The following is a 17,231-nucleotide window of genomic DNA, read 5'->3' as shown; positions in this document are numbered from 1 at the left end:
CACAACTGGACGATTTCCAGTGTCAAAACACAAAACTAAACCTCACATCTTTCTAACAGATACCAAACCGTTACAGGTTGTCTGACTCCTTGAGTGTCTCAGCAAAGCCTGGCTTTAGGAGGGAGCTGAAGGACCTGGCTGGCTTAGCTTTCTCTTTCTGCTTTGTGTCTCCACTATCATGATTCCAACAGCAAATAAGAGCAGTTATCACGCTTTAGGCTAGACAGAAACCAAGAAGGAAACACATCCATACCCAGAGTTCTAATTCTACTTTGGAGTAACTAAATATTTCACTCACCAGGGGTTGATAAGGAGATGGTCCTGCCCTGAAGGTTCACAGAGCTGAAACATTTTTGTCATCCTACACACTGCAATCATGACAGTCACGCAAGCATTTGAAAGTGCTAAAGATCCTACACTGCATGTTGTGCTGCCTGTGCGGAGTGGGACGCTGGAAAAACACAGTCTATGTGCTATCAGATTTCAGGACTTTGCATTAGCAAAACAGATTTCAAATGTTTACATTATTTCCTTTGGAGATACATTCAGCCAAACCTGAAAACATCAGTGCTGTGCCAGGACAGATTATGGAAATAAACACTCAGATCCTGGTCTCAGCCCTGCAAAGGCCCCGTGATGGCCTGTGGCCACACAGGAGAACGAATATGTCCATCTTGTGTGTAAAATGTCTTGGGTCCCTGAGAGAACTCGGTATTTTGGTCTTAGCTTAGGGAAAAGGGGATGCTCTCTGCTCCTAATCCGTTCCAAAGACCCTTGTGCGAGCAAGAGGAGCATTACAGAAAGCAAAAGCACATCCCAAAAATCTGCTGGCCAAGGACTTAATGGAGTTGCAAACCAGAGAGGAGCGTAGCACACGCAGTCATCTGGTGCTTTCACAGCAAGGAGGTTCCTCAGAGAGAAGGAAACTCCTCCCAGCCATTTAGCCCTTAACAGAAACAAGCATTCATCCCTAAACTCCATTTGAGTTCCCTGGCCCTTTTCTATTATACGATATTATCCACAAAAGAGACATTACTGCAAGCAGAGGGGAAGGCAAAGCGCTCAGGCACCCGGGCTCAGCGAGCGCTCTGTCTCCGCAGGACCGAGGAGCTGGGAGCTCTAATGATCACCTGCCACTCTGCATGTGTATTTGAAAGATCCACTTTGCTCTGTGCTGTTCCCATATAAAAGGGCTCTAAGAGCCTTTTTGGACAAGGAATCTACTGCTTATTAGGCAAAGCTCTGCATCCTGAACAATCCATAGGGCTGCTGAAATGCCAGTATAAGCCATAAAATAACATGGTACATCATGAGGATAAATCAGTAAGTTGGGAAAGGAGAAATGTGTAATGTAAAGAGCGTGCAGAGCCCCACAGCGACAGAGCCTGCGTGGGGCTGGATGGAAAGGTTTCTGCAAAAGCAAAGGAAGAGCTGGACACCAATACTGAAGCGAGAACAAGATGTCTTAGGGGCTACAAAAAAATGAGATACTGTCTAGAGAAGTATAACATCTTTTTAAACAAGAAAACGGGTGAAATAGCTCCTCCCACTCTCCCATTGAGAATCAAACGATTACACTGTTATTAACCCGCACAACATCAAAGCAAAATGAAGCTGGTGTTCACCGGCGCAGGGAAAAGGATATTTGTATTGGCTTTAAAATGCCCATGTCTGTAACCCCGAAGTGACGTACCTTTCCATCACAGCCAGGCACTCCTTCCTCCACGTGAACCGACTGCCTCGCCGTAGTCTGAAGGTCCCAGAGGTAGCTGTGACTGGGGGAGGCGTCTGTCTCCATTCTGGCTCTTCTATCGGGATAGGAGCGGGTCTCATGCTTAACGTAGCCCCTAAGAATAATAAATACTGTGTTTCCTAGTGGATTAAAAGTCATGCCCATTTTCTCTCTCCTGCTCGTGAAAAAAAAGACAAGACAGATGAGGAAACCATTCAAACTGAAAAAAGTAAAGCGTTATCAAACAAAGACACCTTAAAGACATACAAAGTCAGCTGGAGTTCCCATCCCCAATCTCCCAGGTAGAGGTGAAATCTAAGGGAAACATAACAGAGCTGATAAGAAAAGCTGTTCCTGTCTTGGTCAAGGGGAAAAGGGTCGTACAGAACAGGTGATCTATGCTCCAGGATTTATTTAGGTTGTGCTTTTACCTCTTCTGCCACAAAAAGGGAAACAGCAGGTTTCTATTTCTTTGTGCAACGGTCTGAGGAGGCAAAATGTAAATTTGTACCAAAGGGATTTTGATGTGTCCGAAGAGCTGAGTAAACACTTTGAAATAGCTCCACCGATAGAAACACACCCTGTGACCTCTGCAAACACGGGCTCCTGAGTGCCAGGTTGCCTGAAAAAGTCACTGAAAGCAGATTAACACCACACCTTTCCTCTTCTGTCCCCCTTCTATGGATATATTTCTCCTTTCATGAAGCCTGAGCTGGAAAACATCAAGCAAGAGATAGCACTTGGCGCAAAGCCCTTTGAAACTTACCCCTGATTCTTTCCACAATAGCTCCTCAGTTAATAAATGAACATAAATCAAGACCCACTGGGAGACCGATCTTTCCTATATCGCTTGGCTGAGGATGGGAACCTGGCATAGGACATTAGTAGGTAAAACAGGGTATGTTCTGAAGGGCAACTTTGTGATCAGTGACTTTCTCTAGAGGGAAGAAATAGCAGTTCTTGTGTGCAAAAAAATTTAAAAAACCCAAACCAAACTAAAACCAAATGCAAACAGGTGGATGAAAAGATAAATCACCACCTACGTCCCATATGCATTGTGAGCTCAACTGCAATTCATGCCCTGAACCAGCCTGGAGAGACGGAAGAGCCACAGGCAGCTGTGTGCATGGGAGGAACATGTAAAAGCAGGGCTGAGACAGTAAATCCCTCCGAGTACACAGACTTGCTCCAAATGGTTAGGATTTAATCACAAAAACATACTGCGTTAGCGAAACAACACCGCTTGTTTAATTTAAAACAGAGTAACAGGGTTAGGGGAACTTAGAGTTTAACCACTAAACGAATTCCTAGAGTTAAAAAGCAAGAAATTGGCTATTTATGCATTTGGCTCCGTTCCTCTCCAGAAATGCACGATGAGTATTTCCCTCCTGCCAGGGGTTTGTTTCTGTGTCAGGCAGCAGAGCCCAGAACTACTTAAAAACTTGACCCAGGAGAAGTCTGGAGGAACTCAAGGCCACAATCTCCGCCTTGCATGTACAATGGGTGGCGACTCTCACTAATCCCCAGCTACCGAGCCTACACAGATTCCTAAATTTTATTGACACATGAACTATTTCCTATACTGCCAATTTATTGGGAGGGCATTTCGAGGAAAATTCCTTATCTACTCTTTCTAGTATTTGCACAGGTTGGGGGTTTGGGTCAGCGTCGGGTCGCTAGGCTTTACATATATACAAAACCTAAAAAAAGTTTTAAAAATAATTTTTAAAAGGGGCAGGGGAGAATAGGACAAGAAATTAGCTTTCCCTGCATGGTCTAAGCAATATATTTCCTCTATCTGAGGATTTCTTTTCACAGGGAGAATATAGGAATATCAGTGATGCCCAACATCAAGGTGAGAGATGCAGAATACTTCTATTAAAGTCGCCCAAGACTCTTCAGACAAAGGCTGGGAAAAAAAAGGGCATTTAAAGCATCAATTTTCTCCTGCTACTGATACGTTCATCTACTGAATCGAAAATATTTCTCTTTTCTACGGAGTAACATCAATATCAGCAGCAGATAAGAGAGAAGTATGCTGAGAATTACAAGCAAGTGCCCACCTCTGGTTTTGCTCACACATAAAGATGGAAACATGCGAACGCACAGAGAGGCACAAAATGTGCTCGGATTTATCGGTCACTGGCAAAAGTGGTGGAATATACACTAGCGTCACATTCGATAAGGCAACTATGGAGATTTTCTTCATCCCCCTCAATTAAGTGAGCGCTTTGGGGTCCTGTTTATTCTGCCGTTCCAAAGCTTCATTGCAATATTCACCCAGCTCCTCTGCTTTCCAACGTAATAATTTACATCCCAAGTTACCAGGTCAGATTCCTTTTACAAACCCCTCAAACGGCCTTTACAAAGTGAAACTTCTTTCTTGAGCAGAATGAGCGGAGCAAATGCAGTATGAGATTTTCATCTTGGAATATGCATCAAAAAGCAAGACATCTGTAAGGGGTGTAGAGGTGAACCCTGTGGGAAGAACTCCTTTTGCGGAGAAAAATGAAAAGTGAGATCTCTCCCTACCTGCCAGCGCTGAGGATCTTTTGCAACAGTATTTTCTTTGTGCAAGGCAGCGTTTTCTCAAATGCGGGGTCTGACTTTGGGGATGCTGCAGGTGGGTTTTGGGGAGCGGAGGCTGCTGGAATGCAGCTCCAAACTCAAAATTCCCCGCGGCAAGAGCCTGCTGGCTCTCAGCACACCCCAAACACCATCCTGAAGAAAGAGCGTTGCTCCAAAAAGCGTCACATGCGATTGCTGCTCCACGTCACGGGTCTCGGAGCAGCCCTGCGTACAGGGAGGTGCACAGAACGGTCAGAGGAGCCTCAGGCCACCTCCCCGCTCCGAGAAACCATTCACCATCAAAACTTTGCAGCAAGTACCGATATGATACTGATAAGAACAGATGTCACACTGTATTTTTAGCCAGCCTGACCCGAGATCACGTAATAAACACCTTTCAGTCAGTACAGAGCTGGGCCAGGTTTGAATCAGCAGCCGGTTCCCTCCAGAGCTCACTGCTCGGATGGGAAGGATCAGAGCTGGGACTATTTTCTCTGTAAAACAGTAAATCACCAACAATCCATTTCCAGGGCAACTCTCACAGGAGATCCAGCCCCTGATTTTTTCTTCTTTTCTTTGTAGGCTTTTCTTTTATAGCTAAACAAGAGCTGCTATGGGAATAACGCAAGAGATGCTACATCTTGATAATAACTATCTTTCTTTTTCCCTTTTGTTCAAGGAAGAAGAGCACACGGTTTTCTCCAAGGTGACCACAGCTGCCTTTCTATTACAGAAGACTGGCAGAAATAAATATCCAGCCTAAATGGAATCAGTCTGTGTCCATCTGTAGCTTCAACACATCATTTTTAGGTGCCAGCTTCAGTTTGCAGCACATAGAGGCAAAAGACACGCTAAAGTTATTCCATAACAAACTTTCCACGTTGCCCAAGACCCGGTGCCTGCCAAACTAATCAGGCTAACAACCACCAATGTAAAATGAAATATACAATAATTTATTGAAAACTACTGGCTCCGAAAAAAGAAATCAGAACATTCTAGGACTCTGTGCACTCATATTCTGGCTTCTGAAACATACACTGTTTATCTAACTGCCAAAATGCTCTCAGTCCTCCGCAAAACACAAGAGATGCGATGCCTGTCCAAAAAAAGGCCGATCTAAATGAAAAGCATCCCTATTAATTGGATTAAAGACCTTTAACACACTAGCATTTAGCACTGACTTCTTCCCTTCAATAAAAAACTGCCTTTCACTCTAATTGGCAACAGTTTCCAGAAAAAATTACAATTGCTAGTACACTGGAATTCGCAGAATTGCTATTAATCCAACATCACTCCTACCAGGAAAACGTTGATCAAGAAAATTTGAGCAAGATTATTGCATACAGTAGAAAAAGCGTGGGTTTTTATTTCTCCTGATCCATGAGACTTGAGTCTCTTCCGCAATATTCCAGTTTGCTGGACACCCACCGCCAAAGACAGGAGAAAACTGCCCCTGCAAACCAGCAATCAAACCCAAGCAAATACCAGTGTATTCGAGCGGTCAAAACACGCCGGCAAATAAGAAACGTGATGCAATTGCTGAGTCCCTTCTGTACAGGAGCAACATCTCGCAACGTCTCAACAGCGGCGATGCCTCAAAACTGCCGTAAGGCTCCACGACGTGAAGTTCTTTGGTTATCAGATGTAGGGCTGCCTGGGGATGACTTAAAGCATTATATAGCAGCATTATACTTTTGAAAAAAAAGGAAAAGAAAATCTCTTGATGTATTTGTAAGTCATCTTATGTCCCTTATATTATTAGAAACTCCTGGCTGGGTGCAATATATAAAATAGCAAAAGCCATTCCCTGCTGCGAGGACCCAACAGGCAAGTCCCGCATGGGGAAATGGTCTCGTCTTTAAGTAGGAGATGGGAAAGGTAGGTGCAAATGGGAAATAATTCCCTAAGAGTCATCCAGCAAAACCGGCAGAGCCAGGGAAAGACTCCAGGTCTGCCAAGGGATCTCCAGTCCTCGCCTCACTAAACAACTATTCCTCATTTACAGGTCATAAACTGATTATATCTGGTGCCCTTGTCCTTCAGATTGTTTTCATTTTAAGTTTTCTTCCCATTATGGAACAAATGCAGCCAGAAAATGGACTTAGTCTGAAGATCCACTTTCCCAAAATAAGGAATTTGAAGAAATGGGGGAACTAAAAGTCCCCAAAGGCCTCACTTTGCCCATGGGTAACTCCAACGTGCAGGTGCTGCCGCACAGAGGGACCTGACGCCATCACCCAAAGGAGAACGACTGAGATTTTATTCCCAGAAGCTGGAATTGGAAAAGATGGGGCATTAAAGAATAGAAAGCCAAATGTCACTTCCTAGGAAGTGACTAGAAAAAACACATGCCAGTCATTTAATGTCTTAAATTTGAAGGAGAACAATCTTCTTTGTGAACACGGCAGGAGGCTTTACTAATTTCTTCATTTTCCGAATCCAAGAAGGCAACAGAGCAGCCAGTCTATTCCACTCATCACAGGATACTGTAAGCAGTATCCAAACCTTTGGCTCCAAATTGATTTTATAACCGTAATTTAAACCCAGGATTCTTTGGTTTATGCCTTCTTTAAAACACCATATGCACTTGCACATGTGCATGTTAACTATCTCTCGGCTGGCCAGCCTGACCTGCAATACAGTAGATGGCAATAACTCAAAGTAGTGGATCATCCTACAATAAATAAATAAATACAACCACATTTTCCTCAAGTAGGTTTTTCCAACAGCTACAGGAAAACAGAGGGTTCTCCTCCTTGCCTCAGTCTCCAAAAAGAAACTGAATATTATTTGGTTCTAAAGGGAATTCAAGTGTTTCCAAATAGTTGCTTGGTATAGGCAGAGGAGCCATTTTGCCTTTTATACATCTTGGAAATACCGCACAAGATCTCTTATTTGGAAAAAGGTTATTCTGCAACAACCACTTTTAAAGACATTTTTCCATCTGTGTATTAACAGAAGTGAACAAGAGCTCAGCAAGAGAAGATGTCAGAAAAGCAGAGGTTAACGTCGGTTCATTTCCAGGTAAGCCGTAACCTTCAGCGGGCAAGTTCTTCCCTCCTTAGACACTTCTCAAGAGCAAAAGGACAAACACGATGTGAGCTTGCGGATACGGGGAAAGGTTAAGAGGAAGAAGCCAAGAGTTTAGTGCTAGGTTTGACAAGGCTTCTCTTAGCCCAGAATACTATTTCTTAAACAACTCCAAACAACATTGGCAAGAAAAGATGGAGTTTTCATTGTCAGGAGAGGGCTTTGGGGCTTTTTTTTTTGGCAAAATACACCTTCCAAATAACCTCTCTTCCCTCTTTTGGAGGCAACACCTTCCACCAAAAGGAAACGGCCGAGAGTTACTTCGTAGGGTGCAACACACATGGCTTTCAAAGCAGCCGACACCAAACGGCTGTAGCTTTGCTGATCCTCGGTGTCACAATTCCAGCCACCGCAAAAATCGAGGCTTCTCGGTGATCCCCGCAGCTCGGCAGGTCCTCACAACTCTGGCACTTTCATTCTTTAAACGCTTTTCTAGATGCTTAACAGAAAGGACAGGCTCGGTCGTCACTTTGAACCCACCCGGCTTGAAGCTCAAGTGTTCTCAGGCCAACGGGCAGCTGGAGCCGCTCGATTTTCAGCTTACACACAAAGCAGGAGTTTCAAGGATCTGTTTCCAGTGGAATTTTTCTTAATAAAATTCTGGATATTAAAGCCGAGTTCACATTAGAGAGCATGAGTCTTAAATTCCTTAAAACAATTACACAGCTAATTTAATCATGCCATTGTTTAAAGGAAATTAAACATAAATATTTTTATCTTTACAATAAAACCGCTAAAGGGAAAAAAAAAGAACTGCGGTCAAACCCAATCTACGGAGAAGCATAATGCAAGGAAATTAATTCAACTGTGATTTTGAAGATTGCTGGTTAGTTAAAGATAATGAGGAGCTTTACTTCTCTTTTTATATTTAAGATCTATTTTGAGATTTGGAGAAGCAGGTGGGATTTGAGAGACACATCTCCAACTTATCATTGTACCTATCGACATCCCATCCCTGAGCTCAAGATCCAACCCCAAACCCCCTGAAGTTATCCCAAAGTTCCTCTCTGCCCAAATGTGCATTTTTTTGCCACTGCTTTATATCATGCAGCCACTATTAATGATTTCTATCTGTTCATTCTTAAGAGCTTCGGCATATATTTCATGTCAGCTGGCTACAACTTTACGGACTGTTTCTGATTCGCAGAGTTGTCAAGCGGGGAGAGGAAAGGACAAGTGACCGTGACCATGGAGCTGGACAGGCAGCGATGGATCACTCAGCTCTGCATTATTTGCTGCAAAGCAAAGCGCAGATTTGTTCCTACCCTCCCTAAAAAGTCAACTGGTCAGAGGGAACACCTCTTCAGTACATCAGCCCAAGAACGGAACAACCAGTGATAATAAACAGTGACAAAAGGCTTCTTCTCCATAAATAACACAGCAGGAGATGTTTAGGCTGTATTTGTTTACCGGGATTTGTCTTCTCAAGCTGGTACCATCTGTAAAATGCCCTTTTCTTTTGTTCGCTCAGGTCCGACCCCTGCTGCAACAGCCAATGGGAGATCCGGCTCTGGCTGATACCTGCAAAAAAAAATAAAATAAAGAGAGAGAAAGAGGAAAAGAGAAAATTCACTCTTTTAAAAACATTTTAAAGTGGTTTATATAGTGATAAAAGGTGTTGACTTGCAAAGCCTAGGAACTCATACTGTTTCAATCACAGAAAAAGCAGAGAGTTCAAGCTCACCCCCCATCATTAACTTCTTTAATTTCTCCCTGTTGTTATTTTCAGCTTTATTCAAGGTATCTCCTGGAACCAGCGTGATCAATCTACAAGCAAACTGGGCACAAACTGGGAAGCCAAATAAATCTGCTGCTGACCTGAATTGTCCACAACTTCCCTGGTTGTAAAATTTCTTCGCCTGTGAAAAGGGAACAAGTCCCTTACCCACTATGATATATAAATAATGATAGTTAGGAGATCATTATCATTCAATGTTTGAATAAGGAGGGAGATAAACACAGAAATAGTTTATGTGATATAGATCAAATCGGCCCAGGAACGGAGCAAGTCAACTATTGGCAGCTATAACAGCCAGAAATATTAATGAAACAGAAAAGGCAACTGTCAGCGAGGAAGGATTCAAGCTCTAGGTATCCAGGCAAGATTAGGGACAAGAGTTCCGGATTTTTTAAAACAAGACTTCTAAGAAAACAGTAAAAGGGAGAAAAACCCCCTAGAAGTTAATCCAGTTATTTCCAAAGCATGACGTTGAAAGAAGGATCAATGCAGAAAGGGAAAAAAAGTGATTAGAAGGAGAAAAAACGAAGCAAGAGGTTTAAAAGTGCATTAAGAGGTGAACTGTAGGTTCATTTGAAATGATCAACAGATACATCGTTTGATGACTAACTGGAGCAGTACTGCGGGCAGGACTCCCTGTGTTTTCCACGAGGTTCCTCAGCTACCAGAAGGGGTTAACCACATTGAAGCTCCAGTTTTAGGAGGTGCTGCAGTCCCAACATACTGCTCAGCACCACCTGTACCACCACCTGCTTGGGGATCAGCCCCAGGCAGCTAAAACGCTGGTTTTCACCCCAAAACCCAACTACCTCTCCCCTCCTGAGATGCATCAAGGTTCTGGAAGATCTCATGGTCATATTGACTCATGAAAAACAACTCCCTGTAGTTTTACCACTTCTAATACAGAGGTTTTACTATGCCTTTTTTTTTGCACATTGAACACTGTAGGTACTTAACTTGAGAATGATTAAACTTGACTCTCAGGCATCATATTCAGGTGGGTTTATCCCAAAAAGATTTTTCTAAATCACATGGATCATGCTCTCAACTGCTCTTCCTTATACAGAATTCCAGAGCTTATGAAGTTCTAATTGTCCTGGAGAAAAGTGAGAAGTGTGTTTTGTTTCGAGAACAGAAGTTTACTGCTATTCAGCAGAGCTCTGCCCACAAAATATATCCTGGTTTGGTTTTGTTCCTCATACATTTAATTATCTTCTTAACACCCATTCCCAGTAACTGGGTTTGCCCCACAGCTGCAAGAATTCAGGAACAGCTGGGGCAGGCGAGACTTGACTATCCCCAGGGCTCAAATTGGGAAACATAATTGAGTTTATACTACTAGGGAAGTGGAATTATTCAACCAAACACAAACCTTAGATCCTGCCAAGTTTACATCAAGTAACTGTGGAAGCGTACAAGTTGATACTGAAAGAAGTCAGTCGAAGTTGATAAAACTCTCCAGCCCAAAACATGGCTTCAGTCTGTTGAAATCATGCAATCTAGATGCCTGATTGTCAGTGAAATGAGCAAGTTTCGAAAATTTGCAGCTCTTCACCTACTATTATTATTTATAAAAGCCAATTTTTTTTACACTCCTGTGGAAAACACTCCATGGGTTCAAGCTGGAACACAAGAGGTTCCACTTAAATATGAGAAGAAACTTCTTCTCAGTGAGGGTGACAGAACACTGGACCAGGCTGCCCAGGGAGGTTGTGGAGTCTCCTTCTCTGCAGACATTCCAACCCGCCTGGACGCCTTCCTGTGTAACCTCATCTGGGTGTTCCTGCTCCGGCGGGGGGATTGGACTAGATGATCTTTCGAGGTCCCTTCCAATCCCTAACATTCTGTGATTCTGTGGAACACAAATGTTTGTTTCTCACTCCTATTAATCAATGGGCAACAGCATCATTAATTTACTTAGTCCTGTCCACTTGCTGCAGCGAATTAGTGTTTCTCGAGTGTTTGGATAACAACGTAAGATATAAACGCAAAGCATTATTAGATAAAACACTATAAATAGAGATAAAGTATCTTCCATAAGATCGGTAGAGTGGAAAAACCAAATGGTGCCTGATGTGGTGCCCAGCGGTGCAGATGTTCCCCACTCCAGACAATGCGCTTGAGACAAAGCAAAGGAGCAGGAGCCAAAAGGCTCCTTTACAAAAGACCCTTTACATCCCATTTCCTACCATCTTTTTCTGGTTTTTTTATCTTCTCTCCTCATTTCAGAGATCTGTGGTAAGAGCCGAGCTTCTTAAAGGTTTCCTCTACCTGTACTTCTCCTCCTCTTTTTGTTTTTAAGATAGAAAATATTTTTCATCTATGTGTCAACTCCATCCAGAGCCCCCAAAACTGTAGGTTCCAAACTGTGTATCGATTCAAGGTCACAGCAGCAGAAGAACTGCTCCAGGATCTCCCAAATCCCGGTACAGCGTCTTAAATCACAAACTTCACTCCCTTCAATCAAAAAAACCCCCAAATTGTCACGTCAGAATTTTTTGCATCTCCAGTGGGTTTTATATCATTGAGTCAGAGTGACTAGTACCAGTCCCATCCTGTCACATTGTCGGTAATCACGCTACTTTAGGAAATTGCACTGGCAGGAAAAAAAAAAAGGAAAGAAATCATCCTGCTGCCAGAAGCAGATTAATAAGTTCTCTGGGGTACTGAAAAATCCAGCTGTCTTGAGGAAATTCACTCTCAAACCGAATCGCGGACCTCAAGGAAGGCTCAACATCAGCAGGGACACGAACACGTCATACCGAGTACAAGTGGTTTTCTCACAGAAAATAGTGAAGAAAAACTGATCACAAAGGATTACGGCAATTCAAACGTTGACTTCTTGTGGCACACGTCACTCCTTCCCATAGCAGGTTACGCTTCGTAATTCTAAACACAACGGAGATGACGGCACGTTCTTCTTCTGGCCAGCCCCACTCTCTCCTACAGAAATTATTTGGGGAAAAAGTTTCCTTTTCAAATACATAAAAGGAAACAGCAAAATGCAGCATCGAGAGAAGGCAACTGCTATCTGCAGCGCAAATCTGCTCACAGCCCTCAAAACTGCCGCTCATCACGTCTTTGGTAACTGGGTTTCACCTTCACAGATTCGTTCAGCGACTCTACTTTGCATTTCTTTAATGTTTCCTTCAGGAGCGATTTTAGAAGCACCTGGAATACGTCAGATTTGGAGAAGAAAGTAACTGACGGTTTTAATTCTTCAGTTTGTAAGCAAAGCCCTAGTTTGAGATACGACACGCTTGCAAAGGACAGCTATCAATTGAGGAGATTAGCAAAGCTCGTTTACAGACAACCTGCGAAGATCAAAATCATAGAAAAACAAATCTTTCCCTGCGTTGTCATGAGTACTAAAAAAAAAAAAAAAAAGGAAGGAAAATTATTTTCAAACCCCGGGTTCTTGCCATTTCAGATCATCTGTAATTCAGTAATTTTCTGAATTCTCATCACAGTGGAACTAGTTAATTTGGCACGTGGGCAGCATCCCTGTGCGTAGGTTTGAAACCTTACGGAATTTGATTTCTGTTACCTCCGGCAGTGCTTTAGGGCTGCCCTCCACCATGTTATACACTGTGTGTGTTTAGCATAATATAAAGCTAAGTCCTGAAGATCCATTAAGACAGAGACAGTAGGACAGGGCTGAATTATACAAGTAGAATAATCGGGAATGGTAGCACAACTGCACACTGCAAAGCTCTATTTTTAATGTGTTTTTTTAAACCAAAAATGACCTTTGCATTTTATTGCTGCCTTTTTTTTTTTAATGGTGGTTTGGTTTTTATGGTATTAGTCTAAGAATTGAAAAAATCTGAACTCAAATTCCTGCTGTCCTGGTTTTGTTAAAAACAAGTTTCTCTTTTAATGAATTTCCCTGTCAGCTAAAGTCTTCTTACTAACTGCAGTTTTCCTCAGTTAGGTACATGTTTTGGTAGACATAGCAATGGAATGCAAGGTCATTGATAATGATGCATCCCGCGAGCTGTGCAAGCAGGAGGTGGACTGAAAATTGACCAACTAAAGTATTCCATCCCATTCACGTCATACTTCATATAAAAGTGGGGGACCACGAGGATCTCGTCCCTTTTTCCTTATGGCCGACATTGGGAGAGGACCTTGCGAGTTGTCCCTGCGAACTGAGGCCCAGTGACAGACTGAATCCCGCTCCGCTTGGCTGCAGAGTCCAGTCCAGGACTTCGGGTGCCAGCCCCACATCTGCCGGAGCAGTTGCCGGGACTTTCAAGATTGGTTTTGTATATTTTGTATTATTTTCTCTATTTTTATTAGTAGCATTAGTAAAACATTTTTAATTTTTTTCCAACCCTCTTCTCTCTGTCCTTCTTTCCCTCCCAATCGCCTGTCCTTGGTGGGAAGGGGGGAGAGGGAGGGGCTGAAGGGGAAAGGGTGGAGGAGAGGAGGTTAACAATACATCTGCCACGGTTTGATTGTCACCCCGCGATCAAACCACGACACTGCTCTGCCACAGACTGTGTCCACTGTGACCTCTGGAAAGTAACATTTTTTCTGTTCCTTCACTCTGGAAAAGGTAAGATTTCCCAACCTCGCAGAGGCATCATCCCTCCACGCACTTAGCATGACAAAGGGCTCAGAAAAATGGTAATTTCTGAAAACATTTCCCTCACCCTCCATCTAGATTTGCAAGCTAAGAGACAGCATCTCCTAATAAGTTTACATTTGTCACTTTATCCTTTGCCTTCTGACCAGAACTTACTTGGTATCCAGACGCAATTCTGGTGGCAATTCAAGCAAATCGCAGCACAGGACTTCAAATTCTTGTGGATAAAAATTTGGCATCTCACCTGCGACATGTAGGGCTAAATACCTACCCCCAAGCAGGCTGCAGTTATGTTAAAAGGAGCTTCAAATAACAAGATAGGAAATTCAGCAGGAACTATTATTAGCTCCTGTTTATACTGTCATTTTTCTTATCAGTGGGAGATTATTTATACAGAGCCCAACCCAAGTGCTTCTTGTTTATCTTATTACAGACACCATTTAAAAAGTTTCTATAAAAAGCAGCTCCCGTATTTAGGACCAGCACTAATAGGTGTGGTAGTTTTTGCTCCTTATCAATCATTCCTCTGTTTTCAAGTCACCATTTAATACTCTCACTATTTTCCAACCTGCCCCTCCTCTCAGTACACAAGGCAGCCCCATAGAAGGTCTTCCAGGTTTAATTTTCCCTGTCAGATTCATTATCTAAATGACCTGTAAAGTTTCTGGTAATTTTATAAAGACTAAAAGACCCTCAAAAATTGTTCTACTGCAACGGCTGGTTTTGACTTTCAGTTCCATCCCTCTCCATCACAGGAAAAAACCAAAAGGAAAAGCCATTTATTGTTGCTGTTTGTAAATTTGAGCCTGCTCAGTGTGCTCTGTAGGGCTGAAGCTGATGTAGGAAGGTGTATTTTATAAGTGCATCGCAATATTAGAATTAAGATGAGAAAAAGGAGAAAGGTATTTCCGAATGAAATCTTAAGCGGCTTGAAGAATTAGCGAAATAAGGTAAAATAGAAGTTTCGAGGCACAGAAGTTGCAATGGAGGTTTTCTGCACCAAGAACAGAATGTGACAAGACACAGAACGGTGACAAATAGTTATAAGCGCTGGGGAAACATTGCACTTGGATGAGCTAATCCATGACCTGCAATTTGAAGACATGCAAATAGTAAAGTTCATCACTTGGGTGTCTAGCGTGGCCAACTTCAAACCCAGCTGTAGGTAAGGAAGCAAAGTTTTCGGTTCCTGCTAAAGGTCTAATAACCCTCTGTTCAGATGCATTATCAGTCCTTTCCCCTCTCCATGCCATTCTCCCCTCCCATCGCTACTCTAAAAAATTGTGTGTGTGTAAAGAAATCGGTAGAGATTGAAAGGAGAAAGTTCACAGCATGGGTAGCCAAGCCAAACAACTCTCCTTCTGGGCAGAGCCAGCCATAATTTTTTCATTTCATTTCATTTCTTTCTTGCCTCTCTTCCCAGGGCAGAAGAGATGAATGCTAAAAGCCGAGGCCACTCTATTCTGCATTTTTTTATTATTATATATTTTTATATATAATACCTATTATATATATTTATTTATTATTATTATCTTCATTTATTATTATATGTTTGTATCACAGCAAACAGTGGTGGAAGCCGCAAGCACACCAGTCTCTCTGGGTGCTGGTCTGTTCTTGCAGAATTGTCCCCTTTCCCAGCAAGAACAGGGTCCCAGCTCCGTGCGCAATATAATAAAGAGGATCCTGAATATGGATCACTGGAGGCTGGAAAAGCATCATTTCACCTTATGGTCCTCCCCTACACCATCTGCTACTGACCCCTCTTTGAATTTTATTTATCTATTTTTCATCTTGTTCACTGAATGATTTCCAAACAGCTTTACCAACAAGACTTAAGTCTGTAAATACCGAGATGACACTGTTTGGGATCATGTATTCTGCAAAGCATTACCTCTATCTATAAAAACCACTTGCTTAATGAACCAAAAGTGGTTTCCAGGCCTTCCTTGGGAGCGTGTCTCACAGCTGAAGGGGATGTTGGATACATCTGAAGAACACACAAGTCAAGCAGCACTCATCAGGCCTAAGAACTCTGGAAGTGAGAGACCTGGGACACGTTTTCTGTTCCAGGTCTCTGTCGCCAGCTGTTTTCAGTCACTCTTCACCATCCCGTGCTTTTGAAAGGGAGCGGATGTTCCTCTCTGGTAGTGCTGAGCACACTCTTTAATCTGGTCCTCAAACATCCTTTCAGATAAGCCATAACTATGTACTTACTAGTGGTACAAAAGTACTACACATCTGCTTACTTATGTATTTATATATTTTAAATGAATCAGCTCTTGTAGACCTTCCCACCAAGCGTATGGAGGATGACATGGTTCAGATGCAAAGGGCAGTGGGAGGAAGAGATCGGTGCAGCACTTCTCTGCTTGAGAAGCTGCCTCGTGCAAAATACCACTTTCTTTTCTTATTTGAAAGGTCCATGGAAACACTACTGGGTCAGCTGCAAAAGGACACAGCCATTTAACCTTTAGATCTCCCTTGTTTCCCATTGATTTGGCTTAAAAACAAGATAATAATAATACCATTAGTCTTCAGTCTGCCTCACCGAGAGGCTAGAAAGAGACATCGAGCAGTATTTTCTCTGCTCACTGTGCATGTGCATTCTGGATTTCCCCCCATGTTCCACAGCAGGCTTGAGTGGGATGGGTGTGAAACTTCAATCTACTACATACGAGGTGGATGGTGCCATTTACTCCCAGGAAGAATAGTCTGGGAAAGCTCCCAAAGCCTGAACACCGACTTAATGACTTCAACAACTGAAATCCAAGAGAGCAGATTGAAAATTGAAGGAAAAAGAATGATCAGGAGTGAAAAGACCGGTCTTGCCCTTGCTACAGTCTGCATGGGGTATCAAGACGTGCACTGAGACACCTGGCTAATTAAATCAATTACTTTTACCAATACAGACTCTGTCTTAGATTCGGGGTGGTGATTCTGATCCACTAGCCCTGCATGCAGTAGGTCCCACTGACCAAAGTCAAAATGCTGGCCTGTTTTGGAAATGCTCTCCTCCTGCAATTTTTTCTGTCTGCATCGCTCTCCTCCTGAAGGGAAGCTTGTATGACTTGCTGGTAGACGTGAAGGGTGCTGGAACCTTCAGGCTCAGTCTCAGAATCAGAAGCTTTTCTGTTGTTTGCCCTCATAAAAAGCTATACAGACGTTAATTCAGAGGTGGGCTACTCCAGGACTATACTCGGGCAAGGATTACACCAAAATAGGTGAATCTCCCACTAACTATCAAAACTTCACAGTTCGGTTACAATTTAAGCAACTGAGGTTAGCAACTGAGGACAGCATTTAATTTTTTGAGTACTAATACTAAAATCTGATAAGGATAATGACATCCCTAGAGTTATACAAAATGTTTGTCTCATTATTTTACAGAAGAAAGTGAAAGCAGAGAAGGACAACTAATTTTGCCCAAGATCATAGAGAAGAGCTGGAGACGTGGAAGACTGAGAGGGGTCTGATCAATGGGATCGATATCTCAGGGTGGGTGTCAGAGG

At 42.8% G+C, this 17,231-nt stretch overlaps 1 protein-coding gene across 14 annotated transcripts in view; it reads right to left on the bottom strand.

The window, feature by feature from the left end:
* The window catches only part of HMBOX1 (homeobox containing 1), a 125,364-nt gene that overhangs the window by 43,010 nt on the left and 65,123 nt on the right, over positions 1–17,231 (bottom strand). For all 14 annotated transcript variants that reach the window (XR_010605894.1, XM_065630415.1, XM_065630421.1 and 11 more), the window contains 2 exons: positions 8,801–8,911; positions 1,694–1,847 (listed from right to left, as the gene is read on the bottom strand). Coding sequence is in view for 13 of the 14 variants with exons in the window: in XM_065630415.1 (XP_065486487.1) it covers positions 1,694–1,847; positions 8,801–8,911 (265 nt within the window). In the remaining variant the exon portion in view is untranslated. The remainder of the gene's footprint in view (positions 1–1,693; positions 1,848–8,800; positions 8,912–17,231) is intronic.

This window comes from Caloenas nicobarica, chromosome 3, assembly GCF_036013445.1.
Source record: "Caloenas nicobarica isolate bCalNic1 chromosome 3, bCalNic1.hap1, whole genome shotgun sequence".
Lineage (NCBI taxonomy): Eukaryota > Metazoa > Chordata > Aves > Columbiformes > Columbidae > Caloenas > Caloenas nicobarica.
This window is presented reverse-complemented; position numbering and strand designations above follow the sequence as displayed.